The sequence below is a fragment of the Platalea leucorodia genome (assembly GCF_965183815.1).
Source record: "Platalea leucorodia genome assembly, chromosome: 1".
Taxonomy (NCBI): Eukaryota; Metazoa; Chordata; class Aves; order Pelecaniformes; family Threskiornithidae; genus Platalea; species Platalea leucorodia.
The window spans coordinates 12,730,168-12,752,399 of record NC_138823.1 but is presented as its reverse complement, the minus strand read 5'-3'; the positions used below and the strand labels follow the sequence as shown (position 1 = coordinate 12,752,399).

General features: G+C 41.3%; 1 protein-coding gene across 6 annotated transcripts in view; it reads right to left on the bottom strand.

The window, feature by feature from the left end:
• Nucleotides 1-22,232, bottom strand: part of MTSS1 (MTSS I-BAR domain containing 1) — a 127,584-nt gene that overhangs the window by 90,717 nt on the left and 14,635 nt on the right. For all 6 annotated transcript variants that reach the window (XM_082323105.1, XM_082323100.1, XM_082323102.1 and 3 more), the window contains exons 2-3: nt 20,214-20,275; nt 17,407-17,480 (exon numbers count right to left, since the gene is read on the bottom strand). In XM_082323105.1, coding sequence (XP_082179231.1) covers nt 17,407-17,480; nt 20,214-20,275 — 136 coding nt within the window. The remainder of the gene's footprint in view (nt 1-17,406; nt 17,481-20,213; nt 20,276-22,232) is intronic.

Here is a 22,232-nt window from a genome sequence, read left to right as displayed (position 1 = left end):
AGAGATAGAGCAGTTGAAGTTGTTTCTGCTTTAACACCAGAAATACAATGCCTACCACTGAAAGACAGCCTTTAAAGTGAATAACTATCTGAAACTACTAAATGTCCAGCACAAGAAAGTAGCCTTAAGATAGTATTTCAAATGTCATGTAATAAAAATATTCCCTGGCAGCTGCATACAAGCACTAGCAAATCGGAAAGGTCTAAGGCCGTTTTCTGCAGATATAGTGGACATTTCCAAGTGAAGTGGTCTGGAGCACAAATCAAAATTGCATGTTACAAGCTGCTGTACATCTGTTGCCAAATGATCTGTTAATTCTTCTGAGTCTTCTTAAACAGAAAAATCTCTCACCTTCTATAAAAAGAAAAATCATATAGCAGTAGTTGATATAATTAAATTTAATTCAATAAAAAATTGCCCAAACTGTAAGACTACCCCATAAATATGTAAATTTCACTGCTATGAAAAGACTCGTCAATCAACTCCATGAACTGAGATATTAACTTGTTTATGTCAAATGCCCACTTTTGTCCAGATAGTTGAAATTTCAATTTGCATACACACAAAGTAGTATTTTCTTCTTTTTTTTAGTTTTTGCAAGCTGAATAGCGACCAGCATCTCATTTCTCTCCCATTAAAAAAAGAAATTGCTGAATATAGTCAGCACATTTTCTCTCTAGATGAGAATGACAAATACAGTCAGTAATGCATTGTGCTGCATTTCTGGTCTTACAGCTGCTTAAAGCCTCTACTTCCAAAAGGAAGTGTCTCTGAAGTAGACAGCAGTGAACGTAACTTGCCCTATGCAAATGTCTCCAACTTTAAAAGAAAACTAGTTCCCTCGATGCCTAGCTCCTTCTTGTAGTGCAAATAAAGAGGAAAAAAGAGGAAAGACAGCATGCTCAGATTCCCCCTCTCTGATTTCAGGGAGCTGTTTGGGAAAATAGCTGCTCAGGCTCTGCATTTCAGAGTAGCCTGAATTACCCCAGCCACCAGCAAAGGGCTTCTCTTCAGCCAAAAATTGTGCTACATTCACGCACTCTTCAGAGCTCCTTTTGCTGACCCTCATGACCATTCCTGGAAACTATTATTTGTGCAATCCAAACCACGGCTCCAAGTACATCTCTCTAGTCAGAACAACACATGCCTAACAGTGTTATAAACCACTCTGCACACAGTACGAGGGAATCCGTGCAGCTCCAAGGCATTTTGTAAACAAGCAGACATGCTGCATACCAGACAGAAAAATTTAACAGCATGCAAGAACTAGGAATTTAAAATGCATACAGGACATCACTGACTTAATTATGGCAACCATCACACTTTCTCCCCCCCTTTTTTAAATGCTTAAGGTTACTTACCTGACTTATTTAGCTTTAAAATGTCAGAACACAGGCTCAAAAATGGGTACTAACCACATAAGTAAGCAAAGCAATACACTGCTGCTTTTCTTCTCGTTGTACAATTTCATGCAAGTAACACCTGCAACTTTTCTTCTGTTTCTCCACATCCTCTAGACAGCAGAGGACAAACATGCTTAAAGCAACACAGGAAAAAGTACCTGAAAGACTGAACACACTGGCAGGGCACCACCTACATTTATCCCTTAAGCCTGATGCAATTTCAACTCTTACACTTCCACAAACTTCTGGCTAAACAGCGAGGCAGCAGAAACTGGAGGAAAGCTATCTTCAGTTACTCACTGTTATTTTATATTCCTGCTCTCATTTCTAGGCAAGTGGACTGCAAAAAAGAAAAAAAAAAAAACCAACCAAAAAAAAACCCCCATCACAAAGCATCAACACAGATGGCAGTTTGGCATCCTCCAGCCAACCTCACACCTGCAACTTCCACGACCCCTACTGCAGCTGTGCTTTTGGTCTCCTCTTGTCCCAGCACAGACAAAAGCTGCAAAATACACAACTGCTAAGTGAGCCACTACCACCACCTATTTCATTAATGCAATAAGTCCGTAGGAAATCAGGATGCAAACCTCCGCTGTTGGCTGTGCTCCCACCGACGGAGCTCTGCTTGTACCATAAGAGAAGGTAGTCTTCAGGCAGTTTGGTCAAGATCATTTGCCATGGGGGCGGGAAGGGGTTGGTTATTTTTAAATCTCAATCTGACAACAGAGGGAGAAAAAAAAGGAAGCATACAAAATGGACAAATTCTGAAGAGAACTTGACAGTCACCAATACCAGCATGAACCACAGGAGCTCTGTGCTAAACAGGGCGTCACGAGCCCTGCAAGGACAAAAGCTCATCTCTTCACTCCAGTTTTATTTAGACTCTTGCAGCTAACCATAACAAAATGGAAGTTACCAGCTCTCCACAACACATTACTTATTCCTGGCCATGGCATTTCATTCCAGGCCATGGCTTGGCACGGCCGTTTCCATGAGTACCATAAGACTTGCATGTTACAGAAGGCAGTACATACTCCTGCCCGCTCTGAGATGTGGCAAGATGAGCCCTCCCCTGCCTGTAAATTTTATGCAAAATCCACAGATGATAGACACCACCAAACCCAACGTCTGTATTTCCTTCAGTACTCAAGTCAAGGAAGGCAATCCAAGCAAGACTTCTTGTGGGTACTAGTTTGGTTAAAATTTTTTTACATATATTTTTATACAACGAAGATGCAGCCAGAGCATTTTCCAGCATATCTGCAATGCCACAGACACTGCCCGTTCCCACGCCTCTCTCTGCTGGAGGGCCATAGCCATGGCTGCATCCAGCACAAGGCTTGTGGTAGACTAAGCCCTGACCAGTCCTCCAGAGATAATCACGTTAGATGATCTAATGGTCCTTCTGATCCTTAAAAAGAAAATTAGCTGTGAATCACTTTGACGCTTTGAAACCCTGGTACAGTTTCTCCCACAGACTGAGACCAGCCACTGCAAGATGAAACTCAATCAAAGCCAAGTTTTACTTTTGTGGTCAGCAGCACATGGCTGCAGCCATACATATTTCAAAACCAAGGTGAAGCAGATGACCAGGGAAGAGGAGTGAAGCCAGACTGGCTGCTCTGTCTGTAGGACACAGAGACATTCAGTTGGCTAAGAAACAAAAAGGCAGGGAGACAAGGAGCCTGGGGGGCTTCCTGGCCTGATCCTTTCCATATGCAAACCCTGAAATGGCAGTCACCGGTCCGCCACTGTTCATTCACTCACCCCTACTTATGAAAGCACAGTTCTCTCATCAGCTGGGCAGAACTTGCAATCTTTGTGTCTTGACAGGTGACTGGAGTGAGTAACTGATCCTCTAATCATGTTTCACCCTAATACTGTAAAAAAAAAAAATCTGAATTATGTACTAGATGGCTATTAATAAAGATAGCTTTTTTTTTAAGCTTAGAAACTACTTTTTTTTCCAAGATCTGCCTGTCCAGTTGTCCATACTAAGGTGGCTCACCGATATTTAAATCATACGAGGCCATCGCTGTTCAGTGCTCCCACAGAAACCTTTCCAAACAGATTTAATCAACTGATAAGTTATATTGAGAACATATCCATCCAACCCAGGGATGCTGTTCCTCACGTTCCTGCCAAAGCAACTCTACTCCCACTCTTCCTCCAGCATAACTGAGTCTAAAAATAGCCTCATAAAAATATTAAAATGCTTTTCATCATAGCTTAAACTAGTGAGATGGCTTTGACAACTCTTCCCACAAAGCAAACTCCCTGTAGGCCTTTTTAAAATATCCTAAAAAGAGTTGCAGCTCTACCTACAGAATTGAATCTAAAACAAGTTAACAAAAAACAAAAGAGGAGGTAAATTATTACAAGCACAGCGTTGATTGCTGCATGGAAAGGTAGAGACCTTTCTTTTTTAAGAAATCTTAATATCATGTAATTAAAACCTGAACTAATATGGTCAAGGAAGTGGAGCTTTAAAAGCCAGGCTTTCAGGATTGCCTAGTTTGACACCTCCTTTACATGGCAGAAACGAGTTTGTCTGCCTTAATCCTTCCTATACAACCACTGAGAAAGGTCTCTATGTGTTATAAGAAGAGCACCTGAGGTTTTTAGGATCAAGAGAGAGTAACAAAACTGTAGATAGGACTAACTCCATTCAAACAATCAAGAATACCGCATCTTGTTCATCTCTTGTTATTACCGGTCCTCTTGCAAAACCAGGCTATCCTTCAAGCTACATATTTCTGAGTCATCCAACTTAATGCAAATATGCTGAAAATGCTGCAGGAAACATGTAGTGCCACAGAAAGAAAGGAAAAAGCACAGAAACCCACAGAAGTTGAAAACAAAAAACCACAGGTGAGCCTCTTTCCAATAAAAACATGCACTACCCACTGCAAAGTAGAACTAACTGAACCAGACAGGGAAATCTAGACAGACCCACAGAAAACCAGAAAACAACGTTATCCCAGACTTCTTAAAAAAAAAAAAAAAAAAAGCAGGGGGTGTAAAAACCTAGTTGCCCCCAAGATCCTGTGAACAGGTATCCACCTGTTCAACCCCAGTAATGTTTTGGGGTAGTTCTGGGCATGCAAAGCAGCGTATCTAGGATCCTACATAACACTACTGAAGAAATCAGGTGGCAGGAATTCCAGACCCTACGTTTTTAATGTAGTCAACTTCAGAGGAGTTATATGGCATCTCACACTGGATCTCCAAAACAACAAGTAATTAAGTAACTTACACAGACTTCGTAGATGTTAAGATCAGAAGAAATTCTCATTGCTATGAATAGGCCATACAAAACAGATGCGCCTGGCAATGTTTGACATCCAAGTCTTGTGGTCAAATTACCACTTCACACCTCCATCCCAGGGATGTTCAAACCTCTACAATCCAGGAATATTCTTGGAAGTCTTTATTTTATTCTTCCTTTAACTATAACTAAATCTCCCTTTAACCAGAAATCATTGCAATTATGTAAATTGCTGTTATCACATCGCTTTCTTTAAACAACAAAAAAAATCCAAGTTATACTTGGAAATTATAAATTCTGTGCATCTACATACTGAAACTATTGTTTGGGGCAAAATATGCCATTACAAGAAAGAGCTAAAGGAAGAGATTCATATTTGCTTTGTGTCCTTTCAACCTTTTCTCTTTGTAACTGTTGGAAGCAGTGAATCAAAGGTAAAATGAACTGACTTGCCCCAGTTTGTTTCCATGCAACTTAAAGCTGCATCATTAATGTTTACTCCCATTGGTCACGAGAAGCTTTTAGATGAAACACGGTCAGCATGTAAAGAGACCTTTTCTCTTAAAGAAAGAGAGAGAAGAAAGCTATTCATACATCCTTCAGCTTCTGGGTAGACCTAGAGGGCACAAATTTTGAGTCCAGCTTCCTTTTTTTGACAAAAATCACACATGAAAGTAACTCTGAACCAAACTGGGACTAACTTGATGAAACAGAAGTTAAGCATTAACGCAAAAACATACATTGCTTTATCCATGATGATCATGACCTCAAAACCTGAGATCTAGACAGGTTGAAATTCTGACTATTTTGAACAGATTAGGCAACAGACAAAATAGTACGTTAGAGACAGGGCGCTTTGGAAGGAATACTGAAGAGTTGTACTTTTTAACCTGACCATGCTTTAGCCTTCGTTAACCAAGCTCTTCACAGACCACAGGACAGACTTCTTGCCACTCTGGTTCAAAAATCCCTTAGTAATATCCATGGTGGGCAGATGGGTGGTTGTATGCACTTTTGAAAGCATTAGCTTTTTTCCTGTGAGAGAACCCATTAACTCTAACACAAAGCCTTAACCAGAAAGCTTTATTCTAACAAGTACATTTGTCTTAAAATACTCACATCTAATCTCAATTACACTGTGCATAACGTCACCCTACAGTAATCTCTCAACCACCCTCTTCACAGTCTCTATGGATGCACACCAGAAGTTCAGCACCTCTACCCTAGTGGGGAACATACACCAAGCTTTTTTTCCCACTCCTAATTTTGGAAGCCATGTTAAATTAGTAAGGTTGCCAACAAAGACAATATATTGTGAAGAACAAAGAGTCTCTGAAAAAAGGCAGCCACTTCAGAGACAATAGACAAAACCATTGTTAAAATGCAGCTTGAGAAACATGGAGTTTGTAGCTCCTACCAAGGCCAGCCTCAAGCTTACAATGAAAGATTAAAATCTGTTAGTCTAAATCAATTATCCATCCTGAATGCACACGGTGCATTTGAACCACAGTCTGGAGAGGGCTTTGCATCACGGTATATACTCAGTGACAGCACTCATTTCCCCAGCAGCAAGCTAAATTTCAGCTTAATAGCTCAGACATTCCCTTGACTATATTCATAACCAAGGCTCCTGCCTCTACAGTAGCTACAGAAAAGCTACACATGAACTCTTTACCTTTGAACCAAAGTGACTAACGCTCACACTGAGCTGCTATTCTCTGTGCAAGATAACCTAGATTTAAAATGAATACACATTCACAATAGCATCAAAAGGAAACGTGCTCTATTGGACTCCAGTGATTTTGCAAACTAGCAGAAAATGAACAAGCACTAGAAACAGGGATAATCCATCACAATATGCACTTTAAGTATTTAGTAAACATACTTTGGATTTAATTTATTTATAACAACTCAATGTTCCAGACTTGCATCACTATATTGTGTAAATATAACAAATTCTTATTCTAAGACCTCATTTCAGCGTTCTGCTTAGTACCTGCTTGCAAGAAAGGGAGATTTTTTTACTTCTACACAAGTACGCAAATGAAGAGGATTTCTCAGCAGCATCAGTCATTATATTCTTGAATGATAGTTTCCAATCGTGCTTCTCAAACTTTTAATCTGGTCATATCTCAATGTCAAATTATCTCAGATTATTCAAATGCATCATTACTCTCTTGATGCAACTGGCTTAATCCAGTAATATTTTTTTTAATCACTGTAATACTTTTCACTATGGATCTGCATATGTAAACAGTAAATATAAAAGACGACCTGTCTGAACAGATTTGTTTTTTAATTAAAAAGCCTCATTTCTTCATGACTGTGTACCTGATGTCCCCTAAATATTCCCAGCACAACACATGCAGCTCCTCTTTGTCCTCCATCCATTTCTTCCTCTCTGCACTCTCCTTCCTCAGCTCACTGCAGCATCCCCAAATACCAAACAAATAAGAGGCTGCTCTTGCGGTGGCCTAGGCAAGGCTCCCCATGAGCTGGCTGAGCAAATGGCACTCCTCGCTTAAGCAGGTGTGTGCGCACACGCATGCCTGCAGGTGCATAAGACACACAACTTCACCCTCTCCTCAAAGAGGTTTTGCTTCTGGGGGGAGAGGGCTTGGGAAAGAAGCAGGGGGAGCACATGCTCATACACACCTCCTTTTCCAGCACAGCCATGAAAACTGACCTTCACTCATACACAAAGGCATCTTCACACTTCAGACTATTTCGGCAATGCCATAAACTTACTTTACAGTTCAAGCTTGGCCTCAACATAATTCTGGGGAACTAGTGGAGGAGAGGGAGAGACCAAAACAATTGCTGCCTGCCTGGGTCCAATTTCTTTGCTTAGAGGACTTCTCTGGACAGGGAAGGAATGCAGAACAGTGGTCTCTATCCAAACTCCATCACATGATGGAAGCTTTACTTTGAGAGCAACCCTAAATGGAAGATTAAGTTTCATTTTCATGCACCTGACCCCACTATGCCTTTCTGGACTACTTGCAAACTGCACAAACCAGGTTTTCCATATTGCCTGGCACCCTGAAAGTCTACAATCTACAAGCCAAGCTTCGACCCTCTCCATCCCCTTCCCTGCTTAACCCTGCAAAACCAATACATTTAGTAGGTGTGCCTGGGCCTAAACGAGGGCAGAAGCTGGTCCTGCAGATGAAACCGCAGTAACAGTGCTATTTATTATGCTCAGCAGAACGAACACCAGCTCTGCTTCAAAACAGAGTAGTGGCAACAGCAATGGCTGTTACTCCTGGGAGAAAACAGACCCAGGCTTATGTTTCACTCTGGGGTGGGCTGAAGTGACTCCAGAACAAATATTCATCAGTGTATTCTTCAGTGTTTCCATTCAGCAGCTCTCCCTCAGGGAAAAGAGGGAGGGGAAAGACCCCCCCACCTCACTTCCAACTCCAATTTGCAAAATACCTATTTTTTTTAAACCTCAATGTACATTCCGAGGTGCACAGCTCTACTACTACAGCAGCAATGGCAGCCACAACCTCTGACTTCTTGTTTGTCATCAATCAAATACTCACACAGGATTGCATTGAACTGCGAAATACGCTCAAGTACAGCTCCGAAGCAAAGTCCCAGCCAGCTCCTTGATATTAGTTACTATAGAAACCAGTCCCTTGGCACAGGCGCTCACAGCAGGAAATCATGCAGATTTCAATTTTACATAGTAATAAATGCTGCAGGAGAGGAGAATTTCACAACAATTGCAGGGGTTGATTGTACAAACCCAGACCTCTTCTACCCCGTGACACCACCACGCTGCAGATGGACGTGCTCTCCTCCCTTCCCACGCATGCAATTGCCACTGCTATTAGTTTTGAAGTGGTTTCCACAGAGCCTGTGTTGGGATGGCTGCTGCAAAGGTTGCAGCATTTTTCAATGGCTTCATTAGATAAGAAAACATACTCATTTTTACATACAAGAAGCCCAGGTGAAAACAACAATAAAAGCAAAAACTGCAAAGCAGTAGAAAGATTTAGGCATATATAAATATAAGTACACAGAGTCCAAACATTTCGCAGGAAATACTATCAGGTCACAACCCAGAGCTCCTTTGGAAACAATCCATCCTCCTTTCCTTCTCCACCCTGTCCAAAAAAGCAACCTGAATGGAGGGCAGGTCACAAATTAATTTGTAGGAAAAAACACTGTGGAGAGCACAAAGAGGAGGGCTCTGAGCCCTGAAATGAAACAGTGAGGTAATTATATTATTTTAACTTTTCAGAAGTAGTTCTACAGGTTGGACTTCATCAGGCGTGGGAGTGGAAGAGGAAGACATGCAGCACAATGCACTTCTTGTCCCAGGCAGATGCTAATTTTCTAGTGAAATTCAAGAAGCAGCGGGGACTCTTCCCCACCTCTCTAAATGAGCCCGTAAGCCTGAGCAGCGCAAGTTTTGCTACCTCAACCAGGGAAGAAAAGAGCAGGGAACTGCTTCACTGAAGAAAACCAACACGTAGGGGAGGAGGGAAGGGGTGAACAGCTTGCACAGCAACAGGGACAAACATTTGTGCTGGCAACACCCGACAAATCATTGAGCAAACAGAAGGACAAGAAAATGAAGGAAGCTGGTCTATTTTTAAGCAAGACCTCATTATTACCATGAGCATGCACTGCTTCCCTAGAAGCAGCAGGTATGCAAACATGAGATGAATCATATCACCGAGTAAATCACCTGCCAGTAGGAATGCTAGTTTGCATGGACACACACGGAGCGAACATATACGATCTACTATCCTGACACCTCCGAAAGCACGTGGAGCAGCATCCTTCTGGGAAGCAGACTGCATTATGGAGAGCAAAAAAAACCTGTTAGACAATGCAAATGTCACTGGTGCTTTTGTTAATGATTAGACAGAGCTCCATTGTTCTGGACACTCCACTCAACATTAGTCTGCTGGAGTTTGCAATTTCACTTTTTGTACACCTCCTATGTCATTAGAAACAAACATAATTTATGTCCAGCCAGGGTAGGAATAGACTTAGGGAGCTGGAGAAGACATCCCAAGTCAAAGCACACGTTTTTATACCACAGCCTTTGTGCAAATTGCCTTGCTAATATAAAGAAACGCTGCAAGTGGTTCAAGGGACCTATGGACTGGGGTGCAATGAGGTTGAGGTAACTGCCTGGACTCTGCTCAGGTCCACACTCATCTCCCTGGAGATCTGGTGAGTTTGCATGAAGCCAGTTGACTGCACCAACATGATCCTTCACCAACACTTTATCTCTTCTTGGAAGCCGCCTCTGAGGAGACCAACAACAGGACAGCCGCCGAACCTGCATTTTGAGACAGCTGTAAGGCACAAGGGATGAGGTAGCAGAAACACAGCAACTGCTCTGCTGCCTCCACAGCACGTTATGGGCAAGGTCCACAAGGCAAGCAGCGCTACCCTGCTTTACAGGAAACCTAGCTTAGTCTGAATGGATTTTTTAATTCCCCTCCCACACCACCTCCCTTTCTGTCTCATGGCAAATAAATAAGATACTAAATAAAATGCAATGGAAACAGATCTTCAGCTACCTTTGCTATCCAACTAGTGACAGATTTAAAAAACAAATAAAAGCTGCAACAACTCTCTTGTTGTGGTTACTACAGAATTGTTGCTATGTGCCAACCAGCAATTTATCACATCAAAAGGCTGACTGAATTAGCCTGAAAGGGGATCTCCCACCACAGGAACATGTGCTACACCGGGAAAACCAACCACCAACTAAAGCCTCAGCCTCCATTTTCAAATCGACATCCCACTATCAACAGGATGCTTTTGCATCTTCGCTTCTAACCTAATAAATTATCTGAAGGAAATTCTCAGGGCCACTCATGATTTATCCTCATTATTTCCCAAACTGGATGTTTAAGACACCAAGAGTTTGTTTCTATTCCTAAGACTGAGAAAATTCTTTAGAGCGACAAAACCAGTATTTAGCTACTGAAGTGTAGGTGCTCTGCATGAAGATGCCCACAGAGAGATAAAGTCATCATTGGAGTTGGGAACAACCATCAATCCATCCATCCCAAATCTGCAGAAAAACCTGGACCTGCTATTCTATCCTACTAAAAGCAACACAGCTGCGTAAGGAAGGGGAGCAGAACTATACCTAAGAGGGAGTATATGAAAAACTAACTCTGTGCCGTTCCCCCTTCTCACACTCCCAAAGATTTCCGATTCAGACAATAATGAGTAGATTTACATTCAGTCATTAAAAAAAAAAAAAAGGCCAGCCACTCCTATTACTCCTATTTAACACACCTGCCCACTCCTTGGATGAAGTATTAAAGCAGCTTATTTGCTTCTTCCCCCCTCATCCTTCTATTTTTCTCCTTCACAGAAGTTAGTCTTACGTTCAAATTTTCTGTTTCTGTTAGCGTACACAATCGCCCGGCAGCTTTACCCCTTTCCTAACAACACTTCAGTCTCTTAGCAAAGCACCTTAAGCTCAAAAAAATACTGGGTTGCAGGGCAAATACAAACTCTACTTATGCATCACACTGTGCACCATACCAAGGGGGAGCTGACTACCTAAGTTATTATAGCAATTATTTTCATCTGTTGCCCTGGAAATTTCTTCTTAGGTAGGAGCATCAAAGCAGCACAAACATTGCCAATGACCCTGAACTAGATTTCGCCTTGACCTCAAGAAAAAAAGGCCTAAATAAATAAATAATATTTCTTTATGCTGCAATGCATGCACTCACCCAAAGAAATGGCAATAGTAATGTTTTACATGCAGAGCAGAGCCCTTTTAACCCCCTAAATATAAAATCTAGTCATTAATAACCACTTTTCTTGTGTTTGGGCATACAAGATGTTCATCCCATTTTGATTGCCCCAGCCAAACGGGCTCACATCAGCAGCAGAGTTCTCAGGGTGCCACACTTGTTGAAAGACATGGACTGACATTTGCTACTTGTCCAGAGAAATACAGGAATATGGAAACAGAATAAACATAGCACTGCCCGATAGATACGTGTTTGGTAGTTTTAGCACTTGTAAGCAGCGTTTCCAAGTCCCCCTTCTCAAAATGCAACAGATGTGTAATATGCATCCAGCTTCAAAATTATCTGCCAACGATTTTGAATTGGTCCTGTGTTTTGCATCATCTTCATGAAAGTATAATGGAAGACTGAATGGTTCATTTAAATAATTTTCTTCCTGATTATTTTATATTTGAAAATCCACAAAGAAAAAGCCTGGACTGTATTATTTTACTTCAAAGACTCCATAGGAGGAGTAAGTGCTTATTACAAAGTCTTATCTCAACTGACAGGAAGCTCAAACAAAGGTTTCGTTATTTGAGTACTAGCATCTGAAGTTAAAGAGGAGTCAGAAAGACAAAAGAATTGGACAATGAGAACCCCTTTCCTCCTGTGCCCAGCTTTGTTTTCACTCTGAAATTACAAACAGATCATCATCACAGCTTCCCAAGTCCACAGCCAGGAGCACAGGAGTTTATTTCCAAAACGTTACACAGATTTTAGGTCTACTGCTATAGATTGTGGTGTCTTTCCCCTCTCCCTTCCCCCCGCCCCCCCCCCCCATGAAAATAAATAAAAAGCCACCTTTCAGTACTGTCCATAACATTTTGCTATGGCACCAGGGATTTAGCCCTGAGGTCACACTGTGCCTTATTTGCAGTGAGTGAGATACTGGTTCAGAAGGCCTAAGCACACTTATTCAGGAGATAACAGATGCTAATTCCAGCACTGCAACACTTTGTGCAGCTTGTCACCTTGGAAAACCACTTCAATACATACCATTTATATCCTGGCTAAGATGACAACGCAACACCCAGAGCAAGGGCTACCTGAAGGTGTACTCACACAATACCTGGAGCTACACAGATGCAGAGTCCGCCCAGGAACACAAATCTGCAGCAAAGGTACTATTTTAAGCAGCTTTATTAAACATGAAGAGCAGCCACTGAACACTGCAGTACAAGAGCTACCTGAGGCAGACACTCACAGATATTAATCTGATTTAATTTTGTAAGTAAAAGGATTAAACTATATTTACATTTCTGCGTGCTGATAAAGTTTAATGGGGCCTGAAAAAAGTACAGACACTTTAATGCAGCACTTCTTCCAGACTGATCTATTCTGCTCCTCAAAAAGATAGCATTAAAATGTCTGTGCTGTTTTTGGTACCCTGTCACTGCTGCGTGCCACGCAGGCTCGGGCTGAGTTTTGCTTCCAGGTCTGCTCAGCGTCCCTTTGTAGCTGGCTGACCATCCACAGCTCCTCCCTCCCCGACCTCAGACTCTCTCTGCCCACCAGGCACCCTCAACTGGAATCTCCTGCAACTCTTGTCAGTAGCTCTGCATTGCCTTCAAGTCCTCTCAGACATCTGTGAAATGAAAGAGATGGAAAACGTAAACAGCACCAACCAGCATGACAGATGTCAAAATTACCAAAGGTAGGGAAAACATACCTTTAGAGCACGTGCCAAGTTGAAATGAGGCAACTTCAAACAGCATTACAATCCGTGGAATCCAACTGGCCAGAGAATGCCGTGCGATACACTGAGATGTATCTTGACGTGATTTAACTAATCTGCTAGTATCAAACACACCTATGTATATGTAAAACCCTTCCATATGAATGAAAAACAAAAAACCCACAAGAGTGGGTATCAACTGCCTCATTAACAATCTCACTTTGAAGATCAATTTTAAGCTTCAGGGTAAATCAAAGCTTTTAGATCATCCTCCCATAAATTTTAATTTACACCTGTGAAGATGCAGGTAGGCAAGATCGAGGCAGGTTTTTTTTTCCACAGAAGAGTCTGACAGGGTATTAAGTAGGTATAGAAGACGTGTGCATGTCTTCACATTAATCTCCCTCATAAAGGAGGACAGTTACTCTTCTCACCTACTTTTTCAAGTTCCTGAATTCTAGCACTTATCTACAAAGGACATTCAAATGCACCAGAGGCAGAAGAATACTAGCATACAAAAAGGAAAGCAATTTACGCACCTCCTTTTACATGCTGTTCAAACCCAACTTACAATATGTTTATATGTGATATATGCTTATAATTGGGACGCACAGTTCTTGCTTTCATAAGAGAATAAATTTTTAATGCACAAAATATCAGGTAAACCGCTATTAAATGAAATCAGACTTAAATGTCTTTCATGTTTCAGCTAGAATTGATGCAGATAAAACCACGCAAAGTTTCAGATATTGAAAGACTTAAGCCATACAAGAAAAACCCGAAACTCACAAGCACATACCTCCCAAAAGGAAACTTCACCGAGGTTTAAAGGTACCCTGAAGTATCTATTTAATTTAATATTTTGTGAGTATTTGCTTTAATAATAGTAGTGAGAAATAATACCAGATTCCACTGCAGACTATCAAGTTCTGGCAGGCTGTATGCCAAACAGATGTAGCCTGAGTAACACAAACTGCTAGACAGATGTGTATATCTTGTCAGAGCTCAAAAGTCTAAACATCTGAAGGAATTTTCTTTTTTAAAAATCTCTGGTACCAGCAAAAAACAGCACATGCTGCTATATAACAAGCATTATTAGAGAATTAGCAATGTAACTTGACAGAGGTCCCCATCCAAATGATGTTTTTCAGATGATCAGACCCACAGAAATAAAACCTTTTGGCGACAGATGCATCAGAACTACTTTCCCCATGTTTTTCCTTGTCAGGTTGAAAGCAAAAAAAAATTGAACTGAGGGAACTGAACTCAGGGAAAAAGAGAGACTAAGTTTTGGATTGATAGGCATCTAAACAGAGAGACAGCAAAGAAGGAAGCAAAAGCTGAAATGAGCCAGTTAGGAAATTCATTTGTGTATTGAGTCAGTCACCACAAAACACCAGGTACTTCACATTCAGGGCTTTTCCTACCTCAAAAGCTACGTCATGAGAAAAATACAGCAAAGTACAAGTTATCTTGTACATCCAACCATAGGTTTTACCATAGGCGGAGCTCCAATTATGCCCTCTATTTCAGCTCCAAATGGGAATGTGAAGATAAACATCATTACCGTTGCAGAATTAGAAGGAAGCAAACAACATAGAAAGAAAGATGCACCAAAAGGGAAAAGTCAATGTTTGGGAACAGCGGTAATGGCACACGAGGTAGAGAGAGATATCAGCTGGAACAAGGACTGGAGTTGATGGAAATAAGCTCTCATACATGAACACTTGGTGTCTGCAAAGGTAATCATCTCCTCTTGCGTGGGTGTGGACATGTACATCCATGTGAACACTTTTTCTTCTTTCAAAGCTAATGCTGATGCAAACAGATTAAAGAGTAGCCAGGGAGTACTTCTGCTGACTGATAAAAGGCTTTCATCAGCTAGATCAGTGGGTCTTAAAAATAACAGGCAAAATACTATAAAAGCTATAAGCAATTACAAATAAAACGCAGCACCCAGCTTCACAACACTTTCGGTCATCCTACAAGGCACTAACACTGACCTTCTGAAACAGGCATCTGCTTCAGTATTTTCATACACAGTTCCCAGAAAAAGCATATGGCTCATGCAATGATAAACCAGCCTTGTGATTTAAAATATACCACCCCTCCCTGCCTTTCTCATGGAAAGCGCTACACAAGTCTTGTATATCCCCAGAAGTTGAACGTGAACTTTGCTGACTTGGTGAACCTGTTAACCGAGAACCCTCTAAACAGTGTGAACCATAGCCAGGTGTTTGATTAGACAATCAAACACATTATTTCATAAACTGGATAAGTAACATGCAAATTTAACAAAGAATTATTCCAAGTTAGATAACTCCTCAAAGGGAAAACTGGGAGCCCATTACAATCCCCACATCAGAGAAGAAAAACACTGTTTGTTTGGCTTTGTTTTCTGAATATGGTTGTTTATACTAACAGCGAAATACATTTTTATGAAATTGTGCCCTACTAAGTCATAGGGAGTTTTGCCATCATCTTCAATGGGGCCAGGCTTTTATCCCTGTTTGCAGCAAGCTAGAAGGATTTATATTTGTTAAAGGACCAACGTGCAACCTCAGAGATGTTCCAAGGCAATAGACTACTTATATGTAAATACTCAAATGGGCACGAGTGGAAGTTGGGTTGGGAGGCAGATCAGAACCACCAACTAGTTTGGAATTTTGATTCGTTGCCCAGAACATCACTTTCTAAAAATAAAAACAAAATTCCCTTCTATCCTTTCAGTCAGGGAAGGCAGAAAGACAGAACAGAGGAGCTATACAAATTTGGCAGGCCTGGATTTACAGAGCTCCTTTTGCAAAGGATGTGTTCGAAGAGATAAGAGACAAGACACAACGCTTGTTGGACGTGGTCCAAATAACACAGCAGAAAGTGCAAAATACCCTTCAAAAACCCGCATAAGCCATTTTTGTCAGAGAGTAGGAGAGTTTCAATCGTTCCGATATCTGAATGCAAGTTCTATAAGCCTGCCAACACAGCCAGAAGACAAGTCTCAAGGATTTTGGTAGGGTTTACTTTGTTTTCCCTTCGGGGGAGGGAAAGGAAATAGAAGAGAGCATGCTCGAAGGGAAGATGTGTTAGAAATCCAAGTTAAGTTCTGCCTTGGGTCTCATCCTTAGTTTACTCTACTTTCTGGAGTGTTTATTATTTTACATGAATAGATTACCCATAATTTACAAAAGGTATGCATATAATGAGGAACTTCTTATCAGAATGTAAATATTAGCTTTAAAAAGGAAAAAAATATTGTTCCCTCTTGTCATTCTATGGTTTGATACTTGCCCCAGCAACTGCTACTACTCTTGTTAGCCAGAAGTGGAAGGAAACTGAAGTCTGGCTGAGCTTGCACCCTGCTAATGGAAATGCACCCTCTTCACGTTAGCAGTATTACTTTCTTACTCTCCAAGTCCAACGCCAAGGACACATTAGGACTTTAAAAAAAAAAAAGTTACAAAACCTCTAAGGTTAGAGTTGACCAAAACCCACCCACTCAGCAGTGATATACACGCTTTGGATTTGCTCTTCAGCAACAGAGCCCAGGCACACAGCGACCATGGGGAATGCCCTACCGCTGCAGAGACATCTGCGCACGATGCCTCGGTCAGTGGGCATCCAGCATCAGAGAGAAGCAGCCTTTTGTTTCCTTCCAACTCAGCAGCCTGGAAAGATTGCCAGCTGCACTATTTTGGCCTCCGTACTCACCAACAAGCTTAGACTGTCACCCAGAGAAGCCCACAGCCCAGGAAAATTAATTTGGACCAGTAATGTCAGACTTAAAGAGGAAGGACAAGCAAAGACTTTCCTCAAAGACATAAGTACAGGCTACTGTCATCATTATCTGCAGACCCCAAAGGCCATAGCATCAGCTGGTAACAGCTCTATCTTCAGGAACCCTACACTTATTTATACCAGCTGAATATCAAGCCTTTTACATTTACTTAAGGTACAGAAGCATCAGTGAATACAGATTTCAGTAAATCTTGCTTTCTAAAATATTATTCATCAACATATAATTCAAATGGTAATTCAGAAGTGTTCACATGATTGATGACACATTTAAATTACAGGTTTCCAGCAGTTTTTTTTTTCAGTAAAGAAAAGACGACTTCCTTTTTCACGTGCCGCTTTTTCAAAGTGCAAGTCCATCTAACAGATGTCTCACAGATCTGCTTGTCAACGTAACAAGTTAGACTTTTTTTATTACGACAAATGGTATAAACCACACAGCATTCTGTTAAACTCAATATTGACACATCTGCTTACCACGTGTATTAGTAGCCATGTCAGCCACTTTCTGAAAGGCATCCAAGAAGGCAGCAGCTGCTACTACTGTAGTCCTGAAATGCATACAGATAACAAAACATTAGCAGTGTCTCATTGCTGCCTATTTAATTATTGCCAAAAACATTTAGGTTTATAAAGAATACCACTGTGAACTTGCAGAGGCCACAAAAAAAATATCCTCTTTTATATCTGAATTTAGCCTTTTCCCTCCTTCATTTCTTAATCCCTTTCTCGCTTTGTGTTAGCACTATGGACTTGGAGGCAGCCACGCTAATTCTGTGCTGTGAATTGCACAGGACAGGTGCTATTTCAAAAGAGCACAGCCATCCCCCTTCTAGCTGATTTCCTCTGATGAACTAATATTAAGCAGTCAAACATGAAAAACAAATCTAACACACATTATACTGCACCCATTAGTGTACAAATTACAGCCACTGCTAGTTCCAGGGAACAAGTAAATTTTAAGAATAAACACGCCGGACCTTCCTTTTATTTAGGATCCTGGCCAAACGCTTTCCTGAATTTCTCATCTGAGGAGCACGAGCATCCCTTGAAACAGAAAATAGCAGCTTCTTGGAAATTAGACTGGTCTGGAGTTCTTGGGCAAATGGGAAAGAGGGAAAAGAACAACAACAACAACAACAAAATCTTCAAAAAAAAACCCCAAACCACCCCAAAACCAAACAAAACCCCTTTCTGATCCAGTGCTCCTCCAAGCAGGTCCCTTCCCGAGAGGTACACCAGCAATCTCGGAGACTGCACAATCCAAAGCGTCGGCCTCACTAGCCCCATCTCCCTCCAGGTTCGGAAAGCACACACAGACCACACGTCTCTTCAAGTGGACAGCAAACGTGAGTTACAGTTTTCCACACACGTTTGTTCTACATAAGCAGGCCCTAGAGCCCTAAACACCTCAGGTTGGTACCAGACTTCTGATGGGTTTATTGTCTGGTTGACCCGATTTACGTAAAAGTAGGCCAGGGCTCTACAGGTAAAGCACAACTGTGCCCTCTTCACAGTCACCTCGTGGTTCTGTTTCTGCACATCTTTTCTACCAATAACTCTGATTTCCTCTCCTGATGGTAACAGTCAGCCTCTCCAAGCAAAATCCTGAAGGAGAACCATCAACTTCACTTTGTTTCAAGAGCTCCTTCCTACCTTCCAAAAACCCGGGAGACCTGCAGAAAAGCTAATCCTCAGCCAAAAAGACCACAGGACTGCTTAATTAGGTCAGATTTTATGCAAGCCTCACTCCAAATATGCTTCAAGATACGGGGGACATAACTGGCAGCATAATAAATGGCCTACTGACTGCACAAAAGATTTGAACACACACATGAAAAAAAAGAACAGGCTTGAGAGGACAAACCAAAGGGATAAGGACTCTCCACATGCCCAGGAGATTAAAGGGAAGGAAAAAAACCAACAACAAAACCCCCCCCTGACAGCTAGCTAGCAATATTGAGCCCTGGAACTAGATAACCTTTTCTGGGATTTTTCCTTAACAGTGTTTGTATTCTTCATCTTCCAAACTTGTGGGTCGTGCTGTTATTTGTGTGCCATGTTGTTAATTATTAATTATATTGCTAATAACAAAGTTCCATTTCTCCAGTAACAAGATCCAGGAAGACCTGGCTCCAGCTCAGGTGACATCTGCTCTCCTTTATCAGAGCACACAGAAATGAACCAGAGGCAAAAATGCTAGAAATGGACAGCAAATCCTCGAACACAGGATTTCAAGCTGCCTGCTTGCATGTTCCTGCAGCTAGAAAAGCACTACATTGATTGAATGCAACACCACAGGATTGGGAAATAAACAAAACTATCCCTCATGCCTTCCCAGAAGGCCTGTGTATAGAGTACACAGGGCTAGGAAAGTTCTCCATTTCTGCTCTTTCACTGCTTCCTCTGCTTCTTCCACACTCAGTGTGACACGATTGCTGGAAAAGGAAAAACCACATGCAAGTGTGATATTCTAGGCACAGCAGGGCAGAACAGCATATTCCAGTCGTTTAGGGCAAATGAGCCTAAACCCTGGCTTCTTCAGGAACGATTCACAACGCAATGCAGAACTGCAAAACAGACTGCCAATAACCATAGCTGTTACCACTGCTGCCACGGCTGTGAAAAAAAAACAGTGATGCTCTGGAGAGCACAGCAGAGATTGTGGTTCAGGGAGAGTTGTGAAGAAATGGAGCTTGGATTATATTAGCAGAAAAAAATTTTACAAGTGAATGAATTCTAGAGATAGCAGAATTGACCCAAGTGTGAGACATATGGCACTTAAATAATCCAGAATGCCATTTGCAAAGTCTACCCCAATAAAGTAAGTTTTAATCATCTCCAATAAATGATCCAGCACAGGAGTTCCCTTTATTTTTAAGGCAGAAGAAAGTACTGTTAAGACTACCAAAGACTCTAATATTTTGAGTCCTCTTCTACTATAAATCTGCTGTATTCCACACTAATAAAAAGGACAACATAGGGCTAACTCCAAATGTGTGTTCACTAAACAACAATAAACTATCTTTCCAATTTTCCATCAGAAGCCATGAAATTTTTTATGTTTATTATGTACAGCTGGTGGTAGATTATGTATTTTCCTAAATACATTAAAACAGCAGTCGTAGTAGTATGTGAAAAATTACATGGGTGTTGACTATGAAATATGCACAATTTTACTAGGACATGCTTAGCAAGTTATCCTGGCAGAAGCTGCATTTAATCTTAATGTTTGCACATACAAAGAATTGTAGGGGATCTTGACTGTGTAACACAAAACTTACCGAAGCTGAGACTGCAGTTTCCCAGCTTTATTTATAAAATCTTCCCACACTGGGTAGCTTCCCTGCAAGAAAAACAAAACACAATAATGAATACTTAATTTGAGCATTCTGGTTTCAATACTCCAGATCAAATGAAACTAGAAGTAAACCAATAACTAAGACTTTACTAAATCCTAATCTATTAACACCAATATATATTTGCCTAGCAAGTTCTCTCTCACATCCTTAGACACCAGCCCCAAGCAGATGGGACGTCAACTGCTTCTGAATCCAGATGAAATAGTTGGTCCTCTGAGGAGGCTTTACAGATTTTCCAAATAGAAACACTGGGGGAAAAGAGGGATTTCAGCTGAAGCAGAGAAAATAAACGCCTTACTTCAGATGGACACAGCAAAAACAAACCTATTAGAAGTGGGGTGCTAGGATATTGCAAAAAGATGTACAGAGAAGCTCCCAAAACCAAACGCAGGATCCCAGTTCTTCTCTACAAATGGATTCTTTGTCATTACCAGGTTCCCATCCTCTTTCAACAGAAAAAAAAAAAAAAAAAAATTAAAAGCCTCTACAATAAATGTCTGAGTTGACCAAGAGACCACCTCAAACGCTGTCTCAAGGTAACTCAGCCATCAGGCACAGAAGAGGCACAGTGGCCGTAAAACAACAAACTTTCCCAACAGCTGCCCTAGAACTGCAAGACCTGCTTCCAAAACAGTCCCGAGTGACCTTGGAGCTCATTTCTGAACTGAAGCTGATAAAGCAGCATAGCATTGAGTGTATGCAAAGTTTTTAAGAAGGTTTAATTCTTCTTGACTTCAGGTCTCCTGTAAACTTTTTCCCTATTTTTAAAAATTGTGTTAAAAGCCCAGGTTTTAGTTTAGAATATGGACACCGAGTGTTCTTGCAAGTTCTGATCTTTATTTTCCAAAGTTTTTTTTAAAAAAGTGTACTGATTTTTATGATTTTAAAAAAATCATCCCTTTTAGACCAAAAAAAGGTTAACTTGCCCTCTGCAGAGCAAGTGCAAATTTTCTGCTAACAGCAAAAACCGTGATAGAAAGAAACCTCAAAACTTCCCTTTGATTGGAGTCTAGAGAGTAAAATAAAATATCCCTGCTTCCTTTAATAAAGGTGTAAGACTTGCTGTTACCAGAGCAACGACACAATAAAACCCAGATAAGGCAGATCCTCAAGGCTAACATTACCCCAGCTCTGGCTGGAAGAGGCTGCAAGCAAGCGCAGTTGCTTGTAGCAAACTCGATCCACCCCGATAAACTGGTCCGTTTTTTTGTAAGTAAAACGGAATCCATTGCCCACGCTGCTGTGAGAGGCTGCATCTTGTTTGGGGTAAAGACAGCCCCTTCTCCAAAAGCTGACAGCCAAATTCCAGCTCCTCGGTGCACCCCAGCAAGGCAGCGCCCAGACTTTCATGCCTTACGGGGGGATCCACGGAATTAGACTTGGAGCTAAAACCAAAGGCAAATCCCAGGCTTCCCTTTTGACCCTGGCCTTGGTCACAATTTTGTGTTTTCTACTTATCCTATTTTGATAAATGCAATGTTTTTGCAGAGATGTCGTGTGTGCGTCTCCCACACAGTCACTGCACAGCGTGGCTCGCGCAGTGCCACGATACACCCAGATGCAGAAGCTGCTGCCATAAGGCCACTGCCAGCGGTACTAACTGGTACCCTCCATATTTTTCAGCAAGGGTTGTGGGTTTTTTGCTAAAAGGGAAAAAAAAAAAAGGAAAAATACCAAAAAACCCTAATGTAAAACAGGTGTTCATAAAACCTCATTGTACCTACACAGAAGGGAGCCAGTGGGAAATGCAGAAGGGGACAGAGAAAATAGCAGTTATCTGGGTGGCGAGACGTAGAATATAAAGTGCTTTGTGCTAAGCAAAAACTGTCAGACATTTAAAAAAATTAAAGAAACCCACCAATTATTTGAAAGAGGAAAAAAAAATGCCATTTCCTTAAACCTATTAGTCTTACTGAAATCCCCTACTCTGAACCCCGTCTC